At 52.2% G+C, this 16,715-nt stretch overlaps 3 protein-coding genes across 3 annotated transcripts; 2 read left to right on the top strand and 1 right to left on the bottom strand.

Moving 5' to 3' along the window:
• Window positions 1–1,506: 1,506 nt before the first annotated feature.
• LAJ45_08584 (uncharacterized protein) lies at window positions 1,507–4,567 on the bottom strand (the record flags this gene model as incomplete). Its single annotated transcript, XM_046118134.1, has 5 exons — window positions 1,507–2,992; window positions 3,074–3,141; window positions 3,219–3,962; window positions 4,050–4,217; window positions 4,307–4,567. 5 exons carry the CDS (start codon window positions 4,565–4,567, stop codon window positions 1,507–1,509), a joined length of 2,727 nt encoding a protein of 908 aa, XP_045968732.1.
• Window positions 4,568–5,703: 1,136 nt separating this feature from the next.
• On the top strand, window positions 5,704–8,495 carry LAJ45_08583 (uncharacterized protein; the record flags this gene model as incomplete). Its single annotated transcript, XM_046118133.1, has 4 exons — window positions 5,704–6,051; window positions 6,156–6,458; window positions 6,559–7,390; window positions 7,459–8,495. The coding sequence occupies 4 exons, from the start codon at window positions 5,704–5,706 to the stop codon at window positions 8,493–8,495; spliced, it is 2,520 nt and encodes an 839-aa protein (XP_045968731.1).
• Window positions 8,496–10,732: 2,237 nt separating this feature from the next.
• LAJ45_08582 (uncharacterized protein) lies at window positions 10,733–16,391 on the top strand (the record flags this gene model as incomplete). The annotated part of the gene is made up of 6 exons (XM_046118132.1): window positions 10,733–10,797; window positions 10,892–11,615; window positions 11,675–13,718; window positions 13,768–14,735; window positions 14,793–15,056; window positions 15,111–16,391. The coding sequence occupies 6 exons, from the start codon at window positions 10,733–10,735 to the stop codon at window positions 16,389–16,391; spliced, it is 5,346 nt and encodes a 1,781-aa protein (XP_045968730.1).
• Between the last annotated feature and the right edge of the window lie 324 nt (window positions 16,392–16,715).

Below are 16,715 nucleotides of genomic sequence, written 5' to 3'. Positions count from 1 at the left end.
ATATCTTCGGGAATATGCGCCGTCCCCAGTATAACAATTACGGAAACCTTGAAGCTCTTAATCACAAATTGATATTCGTAACTTCACCCGCACAAACCAAAAGAAGAAGAAGAAGATCAGAGAAAATGAAAATAGAGAAAGAGAAAAAAAAGAGAAAAAAAAAGAGAAAGAAAAAAGAAAAAAGAAACCCAGATGAACGTCAACCTTAAGTATCAAGCATTTCCCTATATAGATCACTACCTACACTTGCCTGTCGTTCTTGCTATTCAAGTTCCTATGGTGGCATATATTGGATTCCACTAGACCAAATCAATACAGTTGCATCATTTTCGAATTTCCTCCAATTAATTGTGAGCCCGGCCCTGAGCAGTACTCCCACCCCATCACTATGTAGTAGAGGAAACCGGACATAGCAACACTTAGAGCATCATATCGAACAGAAAGACCGGGGGGCTCATCACACCAGAAAAGAAAACGGCTACAAACACCAAACACACGACGCACAGGCCGGGAGTAGTTTCCCTTCGTTCGAGAACATTACCGATTTCCGGGCGATTCCTGGGGATAAAACCTCTCCTAACCAAACCCGGGGGCTCCGAGACCAGCTACACAAGTGCCACAGCCTACAGGGCTACATATACGGACCAATCAATCAGCACAAACCTAAATAACCGCACCAATGATCCCAATCACAGAATATCACTCGATGCCATCCGCAGTCCAACTGTTCGATATTTGGCTCTTCGAATGGTGCAGGTGAGCTATTTGAACCTGTCACGTCGATTCTTGTCACTGCCATCTTGGTACTTGTCAGATATGACCACGGGTAGTTGGACTCTTTGTCGAGATACAACCATCCCGCCCGCCCTACTTCATTGCAACACCAACATATACCTCTCAACCCAATCTGCGCCCCAACACCACTAGTCTACCTCTCCACCTTATACTATACAGGCTCAAAGACCCGAACGATTCTAAGCTACACACAGACTAAACACCAGCAGGCAGACCACACATCAGGTCTTGGTACGAATAAGCTGGTACGGTTGGTCTGGCAGTATACATGATTAGTGCAAAGGTAAAAAATTTAGAAAAATTTAGAAAAATGGTTTTGTCCATGCTGATAGTATCACACAAGATCGAGAGACGCCAGACAGACAGAACCGATCAGAAGAAGAAGAAGAAGAAGAGAAGGATATCATTAATACCGCCATATCCCCCTCATGCCTATGTATGCCTACATGTAATATGCCTACTAAACAAAATAAAAAAAATCTACAAAAGGAAGCACAACAATAAAAAAATAAAAAAAGATATAAACCCGGGCCCCCCATATCCTAACCAGACCCACAAACAAACAAAAACCCAGACTCACAAAGCCAACCAAAGACCAAAGACCAAAAGACCAAACACAGAAAATCAATCCATACGCTACATACCACCACAAGTCTCTTAAAAAACACACAAAAAAAACAGACAAGAACAAACCCCACCCCCTCTACTACACTACGTCCACCAGCCCCCCACCTCCCCCGCCACATTCACCGCCGTACTCACAACCCACAGCCCAATCAAGCACCACCCAATCCCCCTACTCATCCACCACCCACCCATCGGCACGGCCACCAGCAGCACCACAAGCGTCACCAGCAGCGTCCCCGCACTAACCACCAACGACCTCGCCACCTCAATCCGATACGCCTCATGCCCCTCCCTCCCCGCCGTAATCCACAACCCCGACAGCCCCACGCCCAACAGTATATTCAACATCGGCCCGCCAAAACACGCCGACAGCGCCATCACCGGAAACCCCAGCCGCGCCACCGTTATATCCGCCACCAGATCGCCCAGCGAGTTGCCCACGGCGAAAATCGTGAGGCCTAGGATGGCGTCAGAGATGCCCAGCACGACGCCAAAGGCCTTGAGCACGCCGACGACCTCGTTGGCGATGGCGCTGATCCACCCGATTGAGACGGCGAAGCCGGCGAAGCAGAGGAGGTAGCGGGAGCGCGGGGCGTGCGCGGGGGTCGTGCAGGTCAGGAGGATGCCGAGCGAGACGAGGCCCGCGATGAGCGCCCATAGGATTGGCTTTGTGAGGGACGTGGCTGGGTCGTCGTCCCAGGCGAACATGACGACGAGGAAGACGGGCGCCGTGAGGCACTGCGTGGCGACGAGCCAGCGGTTCCACGTCTTCGGGCCGATGTTGGAGGGGTCGTAGTTGTGGCCGTGGCTGTGGTGGGAGTCGTCGGACGGCGACTCGGGGCCGTCGAGGAGGACGATGGGGGTGGAGGTTGCAGCTAGCGCGGGTGAGGGGGAGGGGGAGGGGCTGTCCGAGGCGTCGGCCTCGACGACGGGGAGTGTGATTGTGAGCAGGAAGACGGGGAGCATTGCGATGACGGCGAGGAGCTTCTCCGTGATTGATTTTTCGCGGAAGCCGCGTAGCGTGGGGAAGAGTGTTGCTGCGAGGAGCTGCGGGGGCGGGAGGCGCTTGTACGGCCACCAGGAGATGTGGCGCCATTGGGTTGTTGGGGTGCCGGAGAGGCCGCCGAGAGACATGGAGTCGAGGCTGGGGGGCGGGAGGCGGATGGAGGCGGGTGGGGAGGAGCCGCGCGAGGAGGAGCCGCGCGGGGAGCCAAAATGCCGCGGGGAGCTGATCTCGCTGCTGGGTGAGGGCGGGACGAGGAAGGTGGGGGAGCTGGCGGACATGAAGGGTGATGTTGGCTCTGAGGATGTTGGCGAGAGGCGGGCAGAGTTTGGGCGGCCTTCGTTGGCGTTTGGGAGTGCCAGGAGGTCGGGCGAGGCTGTGCGGAGGGACAGTGATGGCGTCGTCTCGATGAAGAGGTTTGGCCGCGGGCTCATGGGGCTGGAAACTGTCACATCAGGGAGGGGAGGCAGCTGGGCGGACTGGTAGGCGCCCCAGTCCATGTGGGGCTGTGCGGCATCATTTACAGAGACGGCGCGCAGACGGCCGTGGTTATCGCGGTGGGGGATGCTGGAGAGAGGTGCATTCATTAATGACCCTGGTGCTGAGTGTGCGCTGGTGGTTGATGAGAGGAAGGGATCGTCAGAGTACCTGCGTAGATGTATTGGTCTCCCTGCAAGGTTCTTGTTCTTCTCGAGATGGTGCAGAACAGCGCGGAACTGAGTTCATATATGGGTGAGTGATAAGCCATGATTGACACCAGGGTTAGGTTAACCTGGGGGGGGGGGGGACTTACCTCGAGAGCACCAACCAAAGAGGGCCTGATGTTGTGTGGCGTCGCGGGAGTCATCGAGCGCTCCATTCGGGGCCGCTGGATTCTCATGTTGTTGCTAAAGGAGGCATATGCCGCCTGCTCTTGCTCCTCGGCGTCGTCTTCATCATCATCCACAGTACCGCCGCGCTCGAGTGCACTAAAATCATGAGACGAGGCCAAAAGGCCGTCGGTCTCTCTCCCGACGCCGCCATCCTCATCATCATCGTCAACAAGCAGGTTCTCCTCCTCTTCAGGGGCCGTATAATGCTCCCTGACATTCCGCTCCAGTCTTCTCTTCCTCTTCCTGCTCTGCGACACCCAGTGCCACGCCACAACGAAGCAGACATAGAACAGGTAGAACACCACCATGACCACGCACTCCCACATCTGGATCTGCCCGTCGGCGAGAAAGAAGATCCCAAACAGCACCGCGACGATGAAGAACGACACGTCCCTGACGAAGCTCTTCTTGCCGACCTTGAACGGGTGCACAATCGCCATTGAGCCCGCCACCACGGCGGCAATGAAGGACGCAGCACCGATGAGCTCGCCGACGGCCAGCGAGCCAGAGTTGATCTTCATGGCGGCAAAGGTCGAGAAGACGTCGGGCGACCCGTTGCCGAAGGCCAGGAAGGTGACGCCCGCCATGGACTCGGACATGCCGAGGATGTTTGCGATTGTCGAGAGATTGATGCAGAAGAAGTCTGAGGCGGCGATACCGATTGTCTGTAGAAAAACCACGAATTAGCACGCAGTCCCATATGCTTGCCGCAGAGCTCCAATTGCGGGGGAGGGGGGGGGGGTGTGACGTACAGTGAACAGCATGATCAGCCAGGCACCCATGATTGCGAACGGCACCGCCGGGACATGGCCCAGCGTGCAGTAGTAGAACTCGAGGTAGTCGAAGAAGCCCACCTCCTCGTCGCGGCAGTTCTCGCGCACAAACTTGCACTTGTCTTTAAATTCGTGGACACGGCGGCACTGCAGAGAAACCCGTTTGTGAGCAACATGTCTTCTCCTTCATCTTCCTATCTTCCCCCCTCTCTCTAGTATATAGAATGGGTACTCACTTCCAGATCCTGGAGACGGATCTCCTGGAGCTCTGCTTCGCTCTTTGCCCGCTTGACGAGCCCCCAGAAGCGGTTCCCATTGGCGTTGGTGGTGGTGGTGGTGGCTCGCTTGGTGAGGATGGTTGGGCCCGTGGTGGTTGGCGCCGACCGCGAGACTCGTTTGCCGTCGACTGAGAGCAGCAGGAGCGATAGCAGTGCCAGGAGGAGGAGTACAGCGGCACGAGATGGAGAGCGCATAGAGGGTAGATAGGGGAGAAGCATCATGGACGTTTATGATTGTAGAGCGCAAGGGACATCCTCAGGGTGTATGGGTGTATGTATAATGTAGATGTAGAAGAGCAGAGCAGAGCAGAGAGATGGAGGGGAGGCAGCAATAGTATCATGCAGAGTGGACGGTAGAGCACAGAGACAGAGTAGGCAGGTCTGATTCTTATTCAACGGCACAACCTGCCAGAGCGAGGGAACGGGCGTGTCTAAGCCTCGTAATAATACAGAAGACTTAACACCAGTGCAGTGTGTTACCACTTGATACAAGATAGATTAAGATGGATGATGCTCTACTCTATGCATGTACAACCACTACTAGATATGTAGATACGAGACACAATGGACAGGTACCTGAGGTCTCTGAACAGCTACAGACGTCTCACACACTCTGACTGGCTAGTGGCTAGAGAACGAGAACCTGATTATGCTGCTGCTGAGCGTGGCACTATCCAAGCCAGTGACTTTATCTCCCTCGTCCGTCCGTCCGTCCGTCCGTCCGTCATCGACCAGGAAGGAGGAGCGAAAGGGAGCGAAGGGAAAGCAAATTGCAAAGACAGGACAGGAACAGACAGACAGGCAGACAAACACAAACAGGCCCCGGGAGAGGGAGAAGATCTCTCGTGTGAGTGAGTGAAAGATTGCTTACTTTACTTGCTTGTGTCCTGAATTGAAATGACGATACGGCTGTGGCGCGACGTGCAGCACAGCCCCTGGCGCCGTTGATAAGCTACCGCTATCGACTAGTACCTGTGGCGGTGCAGCGAGGATCTTTGTTTACACGCGACGACGAGAAGAGAGAGAGAGAGAGCAGTGCTGGATATCAAATCATTCACGTCTCCCCCCTCCACGCCCCTCATTCGCCCCCCCCCCCTCCTCAACACCACTCCACCACCACCACCCCGCCCTCGATCACCACTGCTTCAGCTCAGAGGTGCTGGCTGGCTGATACAGCTTCTAAAAGAAGCTCTGTGCTGGTAGTAGTACAAGGAGGGCTACATCCATCCCAACTAACGACAATACATCTCATTTCCCACGCTACCTTCAGGCACTCACCCCATCCATCCATCCATCCATCCAGCAAATAAACCAAACCAACATCTCCCCCCCCCCCCCGCCCCCCACCACACACAATGCCCCCCAGCCGCCTCTCCACCGGCTCCTCCTCCCGCCGGCGCTCCGGCTTCGCCGCCACGCCCGCAAAGACCATCCAGATCCCGCTCAACGATGACACGGCCGAGAAGGCCAAGCGGCACAAGCGCCGCACCATCCTGCAGGACATGCAGATGAACAAGATTGCGGCGGCCGTGACGCCCGGCAGCCGCCGCGTCACCCTCAGCGGCGACCGCGGCGAGAGCCCGCTCAACACGCCGTCGAGGGGGGGTGCAGGGGCGGGCGGAGAGCTCGAGGCCGTCACGCCGATGAGGAAGGTACCCATTTTGGCAAACTTTGAGGAGTGGATGAAGTTGGCGACGGATAATGTTTGTGGATACCCTTGTTTTTTGTTCTTTTTTACTTCTGCTTGGAAGGTTTGGGGGTTGTGGTGGTGATGGTGGGGCTAATTGGAGGGTGCGGAGACGGGTAGAAAATCAATGCGACCAATTCGTGGAACTTTGCGTTGATTGATTACTTTTACGACATGTCGCTGCTGAAGGAGGGCGAGGGCATCAATTTCCAGAAGGCCTCGTGCACGCTCGACGGCTGCGTCAAGATCTACACGAACCGCGTGGACTCGGTCGCGACAGAGACAGGGAAACTGCTCAGCGGCCTGGCCGACAGCAGCTCGCGGAAGAAGGGCCGCGGCGGCGACGACGAGGAGGACGGCAGTGATGCGGAGGCGGAGGACGGCGACGGCAACGGGGAGGGGGTCAAGAGGCCGCGGAGAAAGGTATGGCATTATTACTACTGCTACTAGACTACTACTAGACTGCAATTGTGATCATTACCACCTAATGACAATCGCTGATGGGTTATCTACTCTACTATAGGCACAACGCTCCTCCGAGGCAACGCTCGCAAAGGACTTCCACACGCTACAGATCAAGAAGCTCGAGCTCGAGTTCTCCGTCGACCCGCTGTTCAAAAAGGCCTCTGCCGACTTTGACGAAGGCGGCGCCAAGGGGCTGCTTCTCAACCATCTCAGCATCGACAACAACGGCAAGATCGTCTTCGACTCGTCCGACGACAAAAAGGCCGAAGAAGAAGAAGAGGAAATCAAGGAAGAAGAAGATGAAGACGAAGACGGCACCCCCAAGCCCAAGCCTGCCCCCGAAGAAAAGGCCGAAGAGCCGGAAGACGAGGACATCCCAATCGACATCTCAGTGCTCGCTGCTCGCTTCTTCCCAGACCTCAGCCGCCTTGACAATCAGGATATTTGTCCCTCACTCAAGGGCTTCGAGTTCGGCGACTCTGCCGGTGCGCTGGACATCCCGTTCTTGAAGGCACTTGAGGAGCGTGCGGACGAGGAGCTGCAGGACGGCGATGACGGCGCGTCGGATAATGGCGGTGACATGGCGTTTGGCTTTGACGACGGCTATGGCGTCGGTGTTGAGAGCGACGGGCTCGGCTTCGGGGAGGGCGGTGAAGTCTGGGCGAACGAGACAATCGCGGACGCGGCGGAGCGCTTCATGAGCCCGGCCAAGAGGCCGACTATGATGGGTCTTGGAGGCGCCGACGGTGAAGAAGAGCGGTTCGGCGAGGTTGATGGCGATTACAGGGTTGGTTTTGGAGACTCTGCGGAGGGGATCTTGAGCTACTTTGATGAGGCGCTGAAGAAGAACTGGGCTGGTCCTGAGCACTGGCGTATTCGGAAAATCAAAGGTTTGCACTCCTCTCCCCCTTCCTTGGCAGCAGTGATAGTAGACACTAACGAGTGACGACCCATGAAGACAGCACCAAATCCAACGCCGCCCCCGTGCGTGTCCGCAAAGAGAAAGAAACCTTCGAGATCGACTTCATGGACCCCGCGGGCGACATCCCAGCGGACGTCTTCGCACCCCCCAAAGCCCGCAGCGCCACCACACTGCCCAAAAGGGACCAACAGCCCAAATCGCGCTACCTCCTGCCGGACGACAAACTCTTCAACTCACGCCAACTGCTCAAGCTCTTCCTCAAGCCCAAATCCAGCATCCAGGAGACCAAGCGCCGCCGCCTCACGCTCAGCGGCGGCCGCGCCGCCGGCACCGGCAACACCACAACCCACGACATCCCCGCCGACGCCGACCCCGCCGGCGAAGACATGGATGAGGAGTTCTGGGCAAAGGAGAACATGGCCATGGAGATCCAAGCCTCGTCCACTCCCGACCCCAAGGTCGCCGGCAACTACGACGCAAACTTCTTCCAGGACGACGGCGGCATGGGGGGTATGGGTCTCGGCGGGCTGCCAGACGACGACGACGACGACGACGAGTTTGCCGACGCAAGAGAGGCGTTTAGCCCCGGCCCCGAGGGCGCCGCGGCGCAGGCGGGCGCGACGCAGAACGTGTTTGGCACGCAGCAGTTCCCGCCTGGCACGTTTGGCGGGAACCTGGAGTTTGGGAGCCAGCTGGTGACGGGCGCGAGGAGGGTGCGGCCGGAGTATGTGCAGTATGCGCGCGTGGCGAAGAAGGTGGATGTCAGGAAGCTGAAGGAGAACTTGTGGACGGGGCTGGCGTTCGAGCCGCCCAGTAGTAGTGAGGTGCTGCCAGGGGGGAAGCAGGCGGCGGCGGTGCCGCCGCCGGAGGAGCCGAGGAGGTTCACGAGGGTCATGAATGAGCTCCAGAGCGTGTACCCGCAGAAGACGATGGGGGATATATCGACGTCGTACTGCTTCATCTGTCTGCTGCATCTGGCGAATGAGAAGGGGCTGGTGATTACGGGGAGTGAGGCGCTGACGGAGTTGAGTGTGGTGAAGGATGAGAGTGCGGAGGGGCCGGATGGGTATTAGTTTTTTAGTTCTTTTTTAGGTCTTTTTTTTGTATTTTTTTAACCTCTTTTTTTTTTTTTGATACGCTTTTTTTGAGAGTAATGAATTGAGTAGAAATGAGTTATGGCGGTTTTGGGTTTTTTAGTCCTTTTTTTTCTGCGTTATTTTTTTGGGGGGGAAGGGGGGGGGGGGGGGGAGGAGGGTTATTGGTTACTATGGCGGTATTCGAGTACTACATGGTATAATTTTTTGTTAGTATCGGTGCTATGTTTTTTGGTCGGGCTAGGCTGTAACATCCATGATGGCCTGTGAGGAAAAAGGTAATCGAAGGGAGGAGGGTAAGGAGGGAGATACAGTACATGTAGTTACATGTCGGTATTGCTACCGCAGCTTATTCCAGCCGCCAGTGCCGCGCCGGCATGCCCCCAGCCGTTGTCACAATTGATTATACTTACCCCTTCGCCGTGTCGAGATTCGAGTGCTCCAAACATAACTATTTCCGTTGAACAAGAGTTTTTTTGCGTGGTGAAGGATCCCAGGCCCAGTGTGATGGGGGTGTATTCTCAGAGCGATGATAGTAAGGAAGGAACGTTAGATTTACCACAGTGGGAAATCTTTACGGTCTGTCTCAATCTCAATGGGCCAAGATCGAAGCGTCTTGGCGTCGAGTGATGGCCTGTGATTGGGCTCAGATGTTACATAAGCCAGTATACAAGCTAGCCGAAACTCATGTAGTGCAGCCTACATGAGAGCTTCAAGGAGCTTACGGGTGAAATCTTGACCTTCTGATCGTGGCCGGTGCTGCAAGGCACGGAAGGGTCTGGTTTGGAATGCTGTACTCACTGGAAGCTAAGGGGGTTGCGGGATGGGTGGATGAAATTAAGCCACTATCATGATATACATAGGTATTAGATTCCCGTTTACAGTGGGGTCGATAGTAACATGCGAACGGGATCAAAACTTGGTGCGCGTGTTGGCACTGTTGAGGGTACATGTATGTCTGTATCGGTTTAAGGTCGTGTTGGTCAACCAGCTCACCCACCCAAAAGTCAATGGCCGAATTCAATGCCCCTAAAATTAAAGGCGCTTCACTTTAATGATATTATATATCGGTTCTTCCCGAGTACATAAAAAGAACAAAAGGTACTGCAGACATGGTTATGTCTACTACCCCCACCCCTGGGTTGAACCGTTGACCTTCTATAGACGTTCAAAGGTCGGCACAACCACACGGTGTTCCGGAAGGCGAGTGTTACCCGTTAGGCCACTCGCCCATGTGTGTTAGCACCTGGCAATCATTTTTAAACGCCAAATCTATCATCCAAACTTTATCCTCTTATCAGCGCCGAGCTGGATAAGATCTCTGCGATAAGCAAGCCGTTGATTGTCGTGATATAGAAAACAAAGGTTTCCTCTTCACCGCCTAGAGGACGTGTAACTTCCTTGCAATTATAGATATTCGTGGCCTGGAGTGCAATATCATATGACAAGCCGTCACGTTAAGTTTATCCCCCCCAAGTACAAAAAAAGAACAAAAAAGTACTGCATTGGTCGTCGGCGCCGCGACATCTACTATTCCCACCCCTGGATTGAGCTATGGACCTTCGAAAGGCCAGGCACAACCTCTCAGTGTGAGGCGAGTAGTGCCGCAGAGAACCGCTATACCACTCGCCCTTGTATATTCTTAGTAGGAAATCATATTAGCCAAAGCCGGCCGGAGGTACTTAACCGTAGATTTAACATAAAAACCCTACAAAAACCAGCTTTGAAAATCTTATGAGTCAGTCAAAATACAGGAGGGAAACGAGGTTTCGGTAGACAGGACTAACAATCGACGGTTGGATGGAAATCACTTCAAATTGACCTGCTCATACCAAACAATTCAACGGTAGATGCATTATTATTATGGCTATATCTTCTCAAGTATATTACTCTTACATCTCCTTAGCAAATACATCCCTTAAATACAGCACACACACAACAACGAATGGACTAAATCAAAAAAAATCAGTACACACACCCGCGCCCAAATCGAGTGATAGATCATGACCGACATGAATTTCCAGGCAGGGTAATCCGCTATCGAACCCCATGCAACAAACTCCACGCGCGCATAGTACAACAAGTCCCCAACAAGCGTTGGCACGAACAACGACAAACCAACGCGTCTTCCACCGCACCGACCGACAGAACTAAAAAGGCGTCCCCCCCTCGAGATTGGACCCTTATATCATTCGCATCATCAAAGTCGCCCCGCCATGGCGCCCATATCCACAGACCTTGATTTCTTGAACGATGCGCTGAAGAATAAAACACGACTTCCGTACCTACCCCCCCACCCACCATTCCTTGCTTGAGAACAAGTAGAAGTGAAAGAAAGAGAGAGTGTGTGTTGTATGTGTGTGTGCTAATTTCAGATATGTTGTCAGATCATGGAAATCAACCTTTGCCCGCCTCACATCCCCAAATCGACCCTCACAAGCAACAATAAGCTCCCTCACCGCCTTCCTCACTTCACCAATCTCCATTGACAGTCTCGCGCAATGCTACTCCCCCTTCCCCCGCCCCAGCGCTGCGTCAAAGGCGGATTTTGAACGCCGCACCGCCGCCATAAACTTCACAGCGGCAGACCTGCCCATGCCAGGGATCGCAGAGCTTAAAGATGCTGCGCTGGAGCTTTCAAGGAGCTTAGAGATTGACGAGGTCTCGGCGCTGCGTATCGTGGTTCTTGAGTACCAGTCGCGGCCTGCGGGTGCTCTGCTTGCGTCCGATGCGAATAGCGGGGAGGATGCGCCTGGTTCCCTTCCTAACCAGGTGGAGAAGCCGGTGATGAGCAAGGATGAGGAGTTTTTCAGCAGGGTCAGTGTGTATATGAGCGAGCGGCGATATATCATCAAGACTGCTACATTCTTGGTGAGAGCTGCCATAACGGCAGATCGGAAGGATAATGTCTGGAGGGAGGTGGGCAAGCGATTTGAGGTTGAGGGTATTGTGGAGAAAGGCGGGTTGGCGGGGAAATGCATTGATGGAATTGCAGAAAGATGGAATGAGGGACGAAAGGGAGGGGAAGGGCTACCAAATTGGGTGAGGAGCAGGTTAGAGGGAAGCGTTTATCCAATTGCGTATAAGTGGGAGCAACAGGTACGAACTCGTTCCTGACAGATTAAGAGAGAGGGGGCTAATTTCTGTGGTATTACTAGACACTATGGGAGATTCTCCACCTTCTCCAACTCATTTTTGTTCTCCTGTATAAATCACTGGAGGATTCCAGTGTGACGCTAGTAATCAAATGGTTCGATCTTATGAAAGAAACCGCCTTTCTTTCACACAGAACATATGTACCTTTCCCAGAAGCATTCGAAATAATCAATCTTTATAAATTTACGACCCCTCTCACATCCATAATCTCAACAACTATCCTCCAGCACCCCAGAACCGAAAAGCATCTCCAGAAGGAATACGTCCGTACCTTCTCCGCCGAATCTTCAGCCACCCCACCAGCACATGGCCCTGCCCGCCGCGTACCACCTCCTGCAGACGATAGTAGCTTCTATATTGAAAGCCCCAAGGCAATTAAAGCAGTTACCTCGTGTTTTGTAACAACAAGCTCAGCCCCAGGCGCTGCAGTCCCTGCTCTTGCTTGGTCACTCATTGTCCTCGACATAATTTCCTTTGTGAATGCTGCCTCGCAGGAAGAGGATTCGGACCCATTCAGCAATGCATCAGCCGGGAGAGGTGAACGACACCCCACGGTTGAGCTGTATGAGAACGTTCTCTCAGGGCTGTTTGAAGGCAGCGCAGAGAAGGAAATTAAGAGACTCGCAAACAGCACTGTGAGGGATGCTCTAGAGGCGATAGTACTAATGATCGAGCCTTCCGGTACTATTGGTGAAGCCTTCTTGGGTGCCAAGTTCTGGATTGGCAGCGAGGAAGATGGATATCGGATGAAAAACGTGCTTGCATCACTTGTTCGGAAGGCGCTGCCAGATCTTAATATCTCCGGAGAAGTGCTCATGACAGTACTATTGGTACATGAGTTGCAGTATAATGATCTTGCTTCCTATATCCGCTTCCTCGATGACGAGGCTGAGAAGGGCGGTGATGACTCAACAGGATGGACTAGCTCTGCAGCTGGGCGCTTTATGAAACATGGTGAAGCAATGAGGTTCCTGAGGCGTACGAAGAATAGGTTTCCATATGAACCTATACTCTTTTTGAGGCTTATTCGCGCACTGGCCTTGGAGAGCGGCGAGGTAACAAAGGATCTGGTCAAAATGGATACCTATACTCAAGTCTTGCCTCCAGGCTTTGAGGATTATGATGTTGATAATGAGGATAGCGACATTGGGAGAATACAGCTTACAAGTGACTTGCTAGTGTTTGCCCCCCGCGACGAAGGCGTGTTTGAGGATGAGTATGCACCCCGAGGAGGCATTGTAATACCCGCAGGGACCATTGGAGAAATCACATCCACGGGGGGCGGCAGGCTTGTCGTTGCATGGAAACATGAATATAATGCGCTCCCGTTACTCGGTAGAGTGCTGGAATATGCACTTATCGGCGAAGGTTCTGCCTCCGGAGCTGGGAGGCTCATGGCGGGAGAACTAGGGACGGGCGAGACTGCAACCGAGATAATTAGCTTGTTGACAATGCTTATTGCGTCTGGGACTGCGAGACCTGATAAAGCTGCTGAGGGCTTTGATGTTGCACGGATTCTCGAGGAGGCAAGCGATAATGTTGGAAGAAGTCGCGACGTAGTCTCAATTATATTTGATCTCCTCGAAGCCGGATTACAGGCCACTGCTCAATCGAGCAATACCGGCAAATCAACAGAATTCATCGTAGCCGCCCTGCAGTTCGTTGATGCGCTTATTAAGGTTCTCCCCGGACGAGTATGGCCATTTATTGCACGGAGTACCATTCTCGAACGAAATGGTCGTGGGGGTGCCTTTGTGAGTATTTTGTCGGCAGTGGAGGTTGTGCGTGGTGATTATGAATTCACTATCAATTGCCTGAATTTGTTCGAGCACCTCGTTGAAGAGGCAATCGAGAGCAGTGTTGTGAACATGGGTGGAAGCCGTTCTCTCCAGCTTGCATCGATGGCTGCGAGTACTACCACAAGATCCGGGGTTAGCATGCCGGTCCAGAGAGAGATCTTGACTAGCTGGACCAGGGTCACTGTTGATGTATTCGAGAGTTACAGAGGATGGAAATATGTCAATAATGAACAGAGATTAGATATTGGTAGGTATTCGCACTACCTCATATATTGTGCAATTCTAACGGAGAGTAGGTCGACGTATTGCCAGGATATTCTCAGCGATTCTTCTCCAGGTCTACGGCGTTGATGACTCAACGGATATCAGCACGAAAGTCACACATGTCTTGGGACCTAGCGCTGAACACCTTGTAAAGGTTTTCCTTTCAGAAAGTGAGAGTGACCTCCATATGGAACCAATCATTGGCGCCATTCACGACGGGCTTATGACCCCTGAGACAAGCTTGCATTTGAGATCTTTGAATGGATGGATCGAGCATAACATCGCGATAATAGGATTCGCAGAGGTTTGTATCAGGGTTAGAGGGTACCTAGATCTACCCCCTTCATATCTGGAGATGAAAATTTACGGTGTCTCTGCATCTTTGGCAAAACTTTATGCTACACATGATCGGTATAGACAGCCTGTTCTCGAGCTCTTTGAGAGTCTTGTTGTTGCGTCTGGCACAGCGACTACTGAACCCCCATCTTTGTTGGGTCATCTTGGAGCAGAGTGTGCAAGCCATTTTGCCACAGTATTAAGAGGCCTTGACAAGCCATTCGACGATGAACTCCTTGAATCACGGATATGGGGCTTTGTGTCTGCTGTTGTCAGCAACAAACAGCAAGGACTTTCTATACTGCTGCTGCGCGGCGAGACCCTCTGGAAGGGAAATCTCAGTACCCGGGATAAAGCTCCAAAGAGTTCTCTGTTATCAGTTGCGCTGGACTCATTGTCAGACATTGATAAATTATCTGCTGGAAGATCATTGGCCATGCTTGAAGCTGTTGCCCTCTCGCAGAATTTCTGGAGTCTTGCCATGGAGGACTTAGGCAAACACCCGAAGTTTATCAAAGCCATCACAAGCCATGTCGAGTCGCTAACAATTGAATTCCTCCCCGCGGATTCAAAAGAGATCATCACGGAAAAAGCCAACAAAGTTGCTGTTGCTGCATGCATAGCACAACTCATTGCGATGCATCTTCATAGCAGGCAACCATCTGTACGAGAACCAGGTTTTATTAAAGACTTAGTACCAAAACTAAGATTCTACTTTGAGAGTGCGGTCAAGATTAGTGGTTATAGGGCGTCGCTGCACGGACATTTGCAGAAGAATTTTGAAGAGAAATGGCCAAGTCTAACTTTGCTGAAGCTGAAAAAGACAAGATTAAGGAGACGAGAGTACGGAACGGGATACTTTTATGACATGGAGTTGGCGGCGAAGGTTTTAGGTTTTGATCCGAGCTGGGCTGGGAGAGCGGATGGTTACGCTAGTGAGGTGGAGCAGGCAAATCTAAACCTGTCTCTGGTCGATTCCCAGGTGGTGAGTTTAACCCATAAAGACACGAACGGTTAATTGCTTACTAATACCCACCAGGTTCTCTTACGAGCATGGCAACTATTGGCCATGGAGTTGTGTGATTTTGTTTCAACCACAAAGGAGTTAGAACAACCCTTAATAGATCTTGTGGAGAGCTGTTTGGCGGCAAATATCGAGTCTGGTTTTCGAACACCAATATTTACCAAAATCATCTGCGAGCGGGCAGAGTTTGCGTTTGTTATCATGCGCAGGCTCCAACAATCCATATCCACAGCCAATTCTGCAAGCCACTTCGATCGTATCTTAGGGCTCGCATGGAAATCCATTCAATCTTCAAGTTCAGAGTTTAGACAATCTCTTGCGACTGCGAATGTTAGCTATTACCGATCATTACTGCGGATCCTTTATATTGCACTCTACTCAAATTCCACCAAGGAACAACTGTCAACAGCGATGGCATACACTATTCTTGACATTCTGAACCTGGTTGTTACCAAGGGCTTCAAAGATCTTGCAACGGCTGCCCATGATTATCCCGAGACTACGAATCCCGACGACATCGCGCTCATTACGGCGATACTGCAAGCTGCCTTAAAGCTGAAGGGAATGGAGGTAGTCCACAGCGGATTAGGCATCCACATTCACGAAAATGGCACAATCAGAGTCGCTACCACGCTCTTTTCATGGTCAGAACAGTTGGCAATCGACGGCGACCCTGTGTATGGAGAACTGAGTGCTCTGTTTCTTCTTGAACTATCTTCGGTGCAAATTATCGCTGAACAACTTGCGGTTGAGGGGATACTTGAACTTTTAGTCAACAGCTCCCTGTCAAACAAGATCCGCCAAGGTGTATCGCCAACTTCCGATCCAAGATTATACGCAATCTGGAATAGAGGGCTGCTGCCTATTACCCTCAATCTCCTTACTCATATCGGGCCGAGGATCGCTAGGGAAGTTGTAGCATTCTTGCAGTTCTTTGGACCACAACTAGAAAATGCCGTTAGTGCATGGCAAAGTCACACCATGGTAACTCTATCGGCCGTTAACGAGGCTACAACGATTGTGATGCTCATGACAATATTGGCAAGAATGGGTGTTAAGGTAGACTCAGAGGGAAGCGGGCAAGGACTTAAGTTCGACAAGGCAACGCTTTGCGAGCAGGTGGATTATCTTCTTACCCACAAGACCTTCCTCAAGACACTTATCATGCCGACAAATCTGGAGGAAGAGGAAATGATGAAGAGAGGAGACGCAGAGGATAACGAGCTGACCGAGAAGGTCTTGAATGACATGGCGATATTACAAGGGCTTCTATCGGATGATGAAGCAGAGGAGTAGGGTTTGATGTGATCATGGGGTTAGGTTAATTTTACCACTAAAGCTGTTTTTCTTGATTTCTGGGAATGTGTATCGTTTTGTAGTTGTTGTACATTAGAGCAAAATATCAGGAGCGGATGAAGACATATATATGACAATGATGAAGTAGGACGTGCAATGGTCAGGGTCATGAGGCGTCACTCGATGAAATGTGGTTAAAACAACTGGTGTTAGGCGAATAGACAGGAGGACAGATATTAGAATAACTCATTTAAGATTCCATATTTCTATCCCATGGTAGCTACACGTATCATCATACCTGGCCTACGTTCGGGGGAGAAATAA

Source organism: Morchella importuna (genome assembly GCF_003444635.1).
Source record: "Morchella importuna strain M04M26 chromosome Unknown Morimp01GS030, whole genome shotgun sequence".
Lineage (NCBI taxonomy): Eukaryota > Fungi > Ascomycota > Pezizomycetes > Pezizales > Morchellaceae > Morchella > Morchella importuna.
This window is presented reverse-complemented; position numbering and strand designations above follow the sequence as displayed.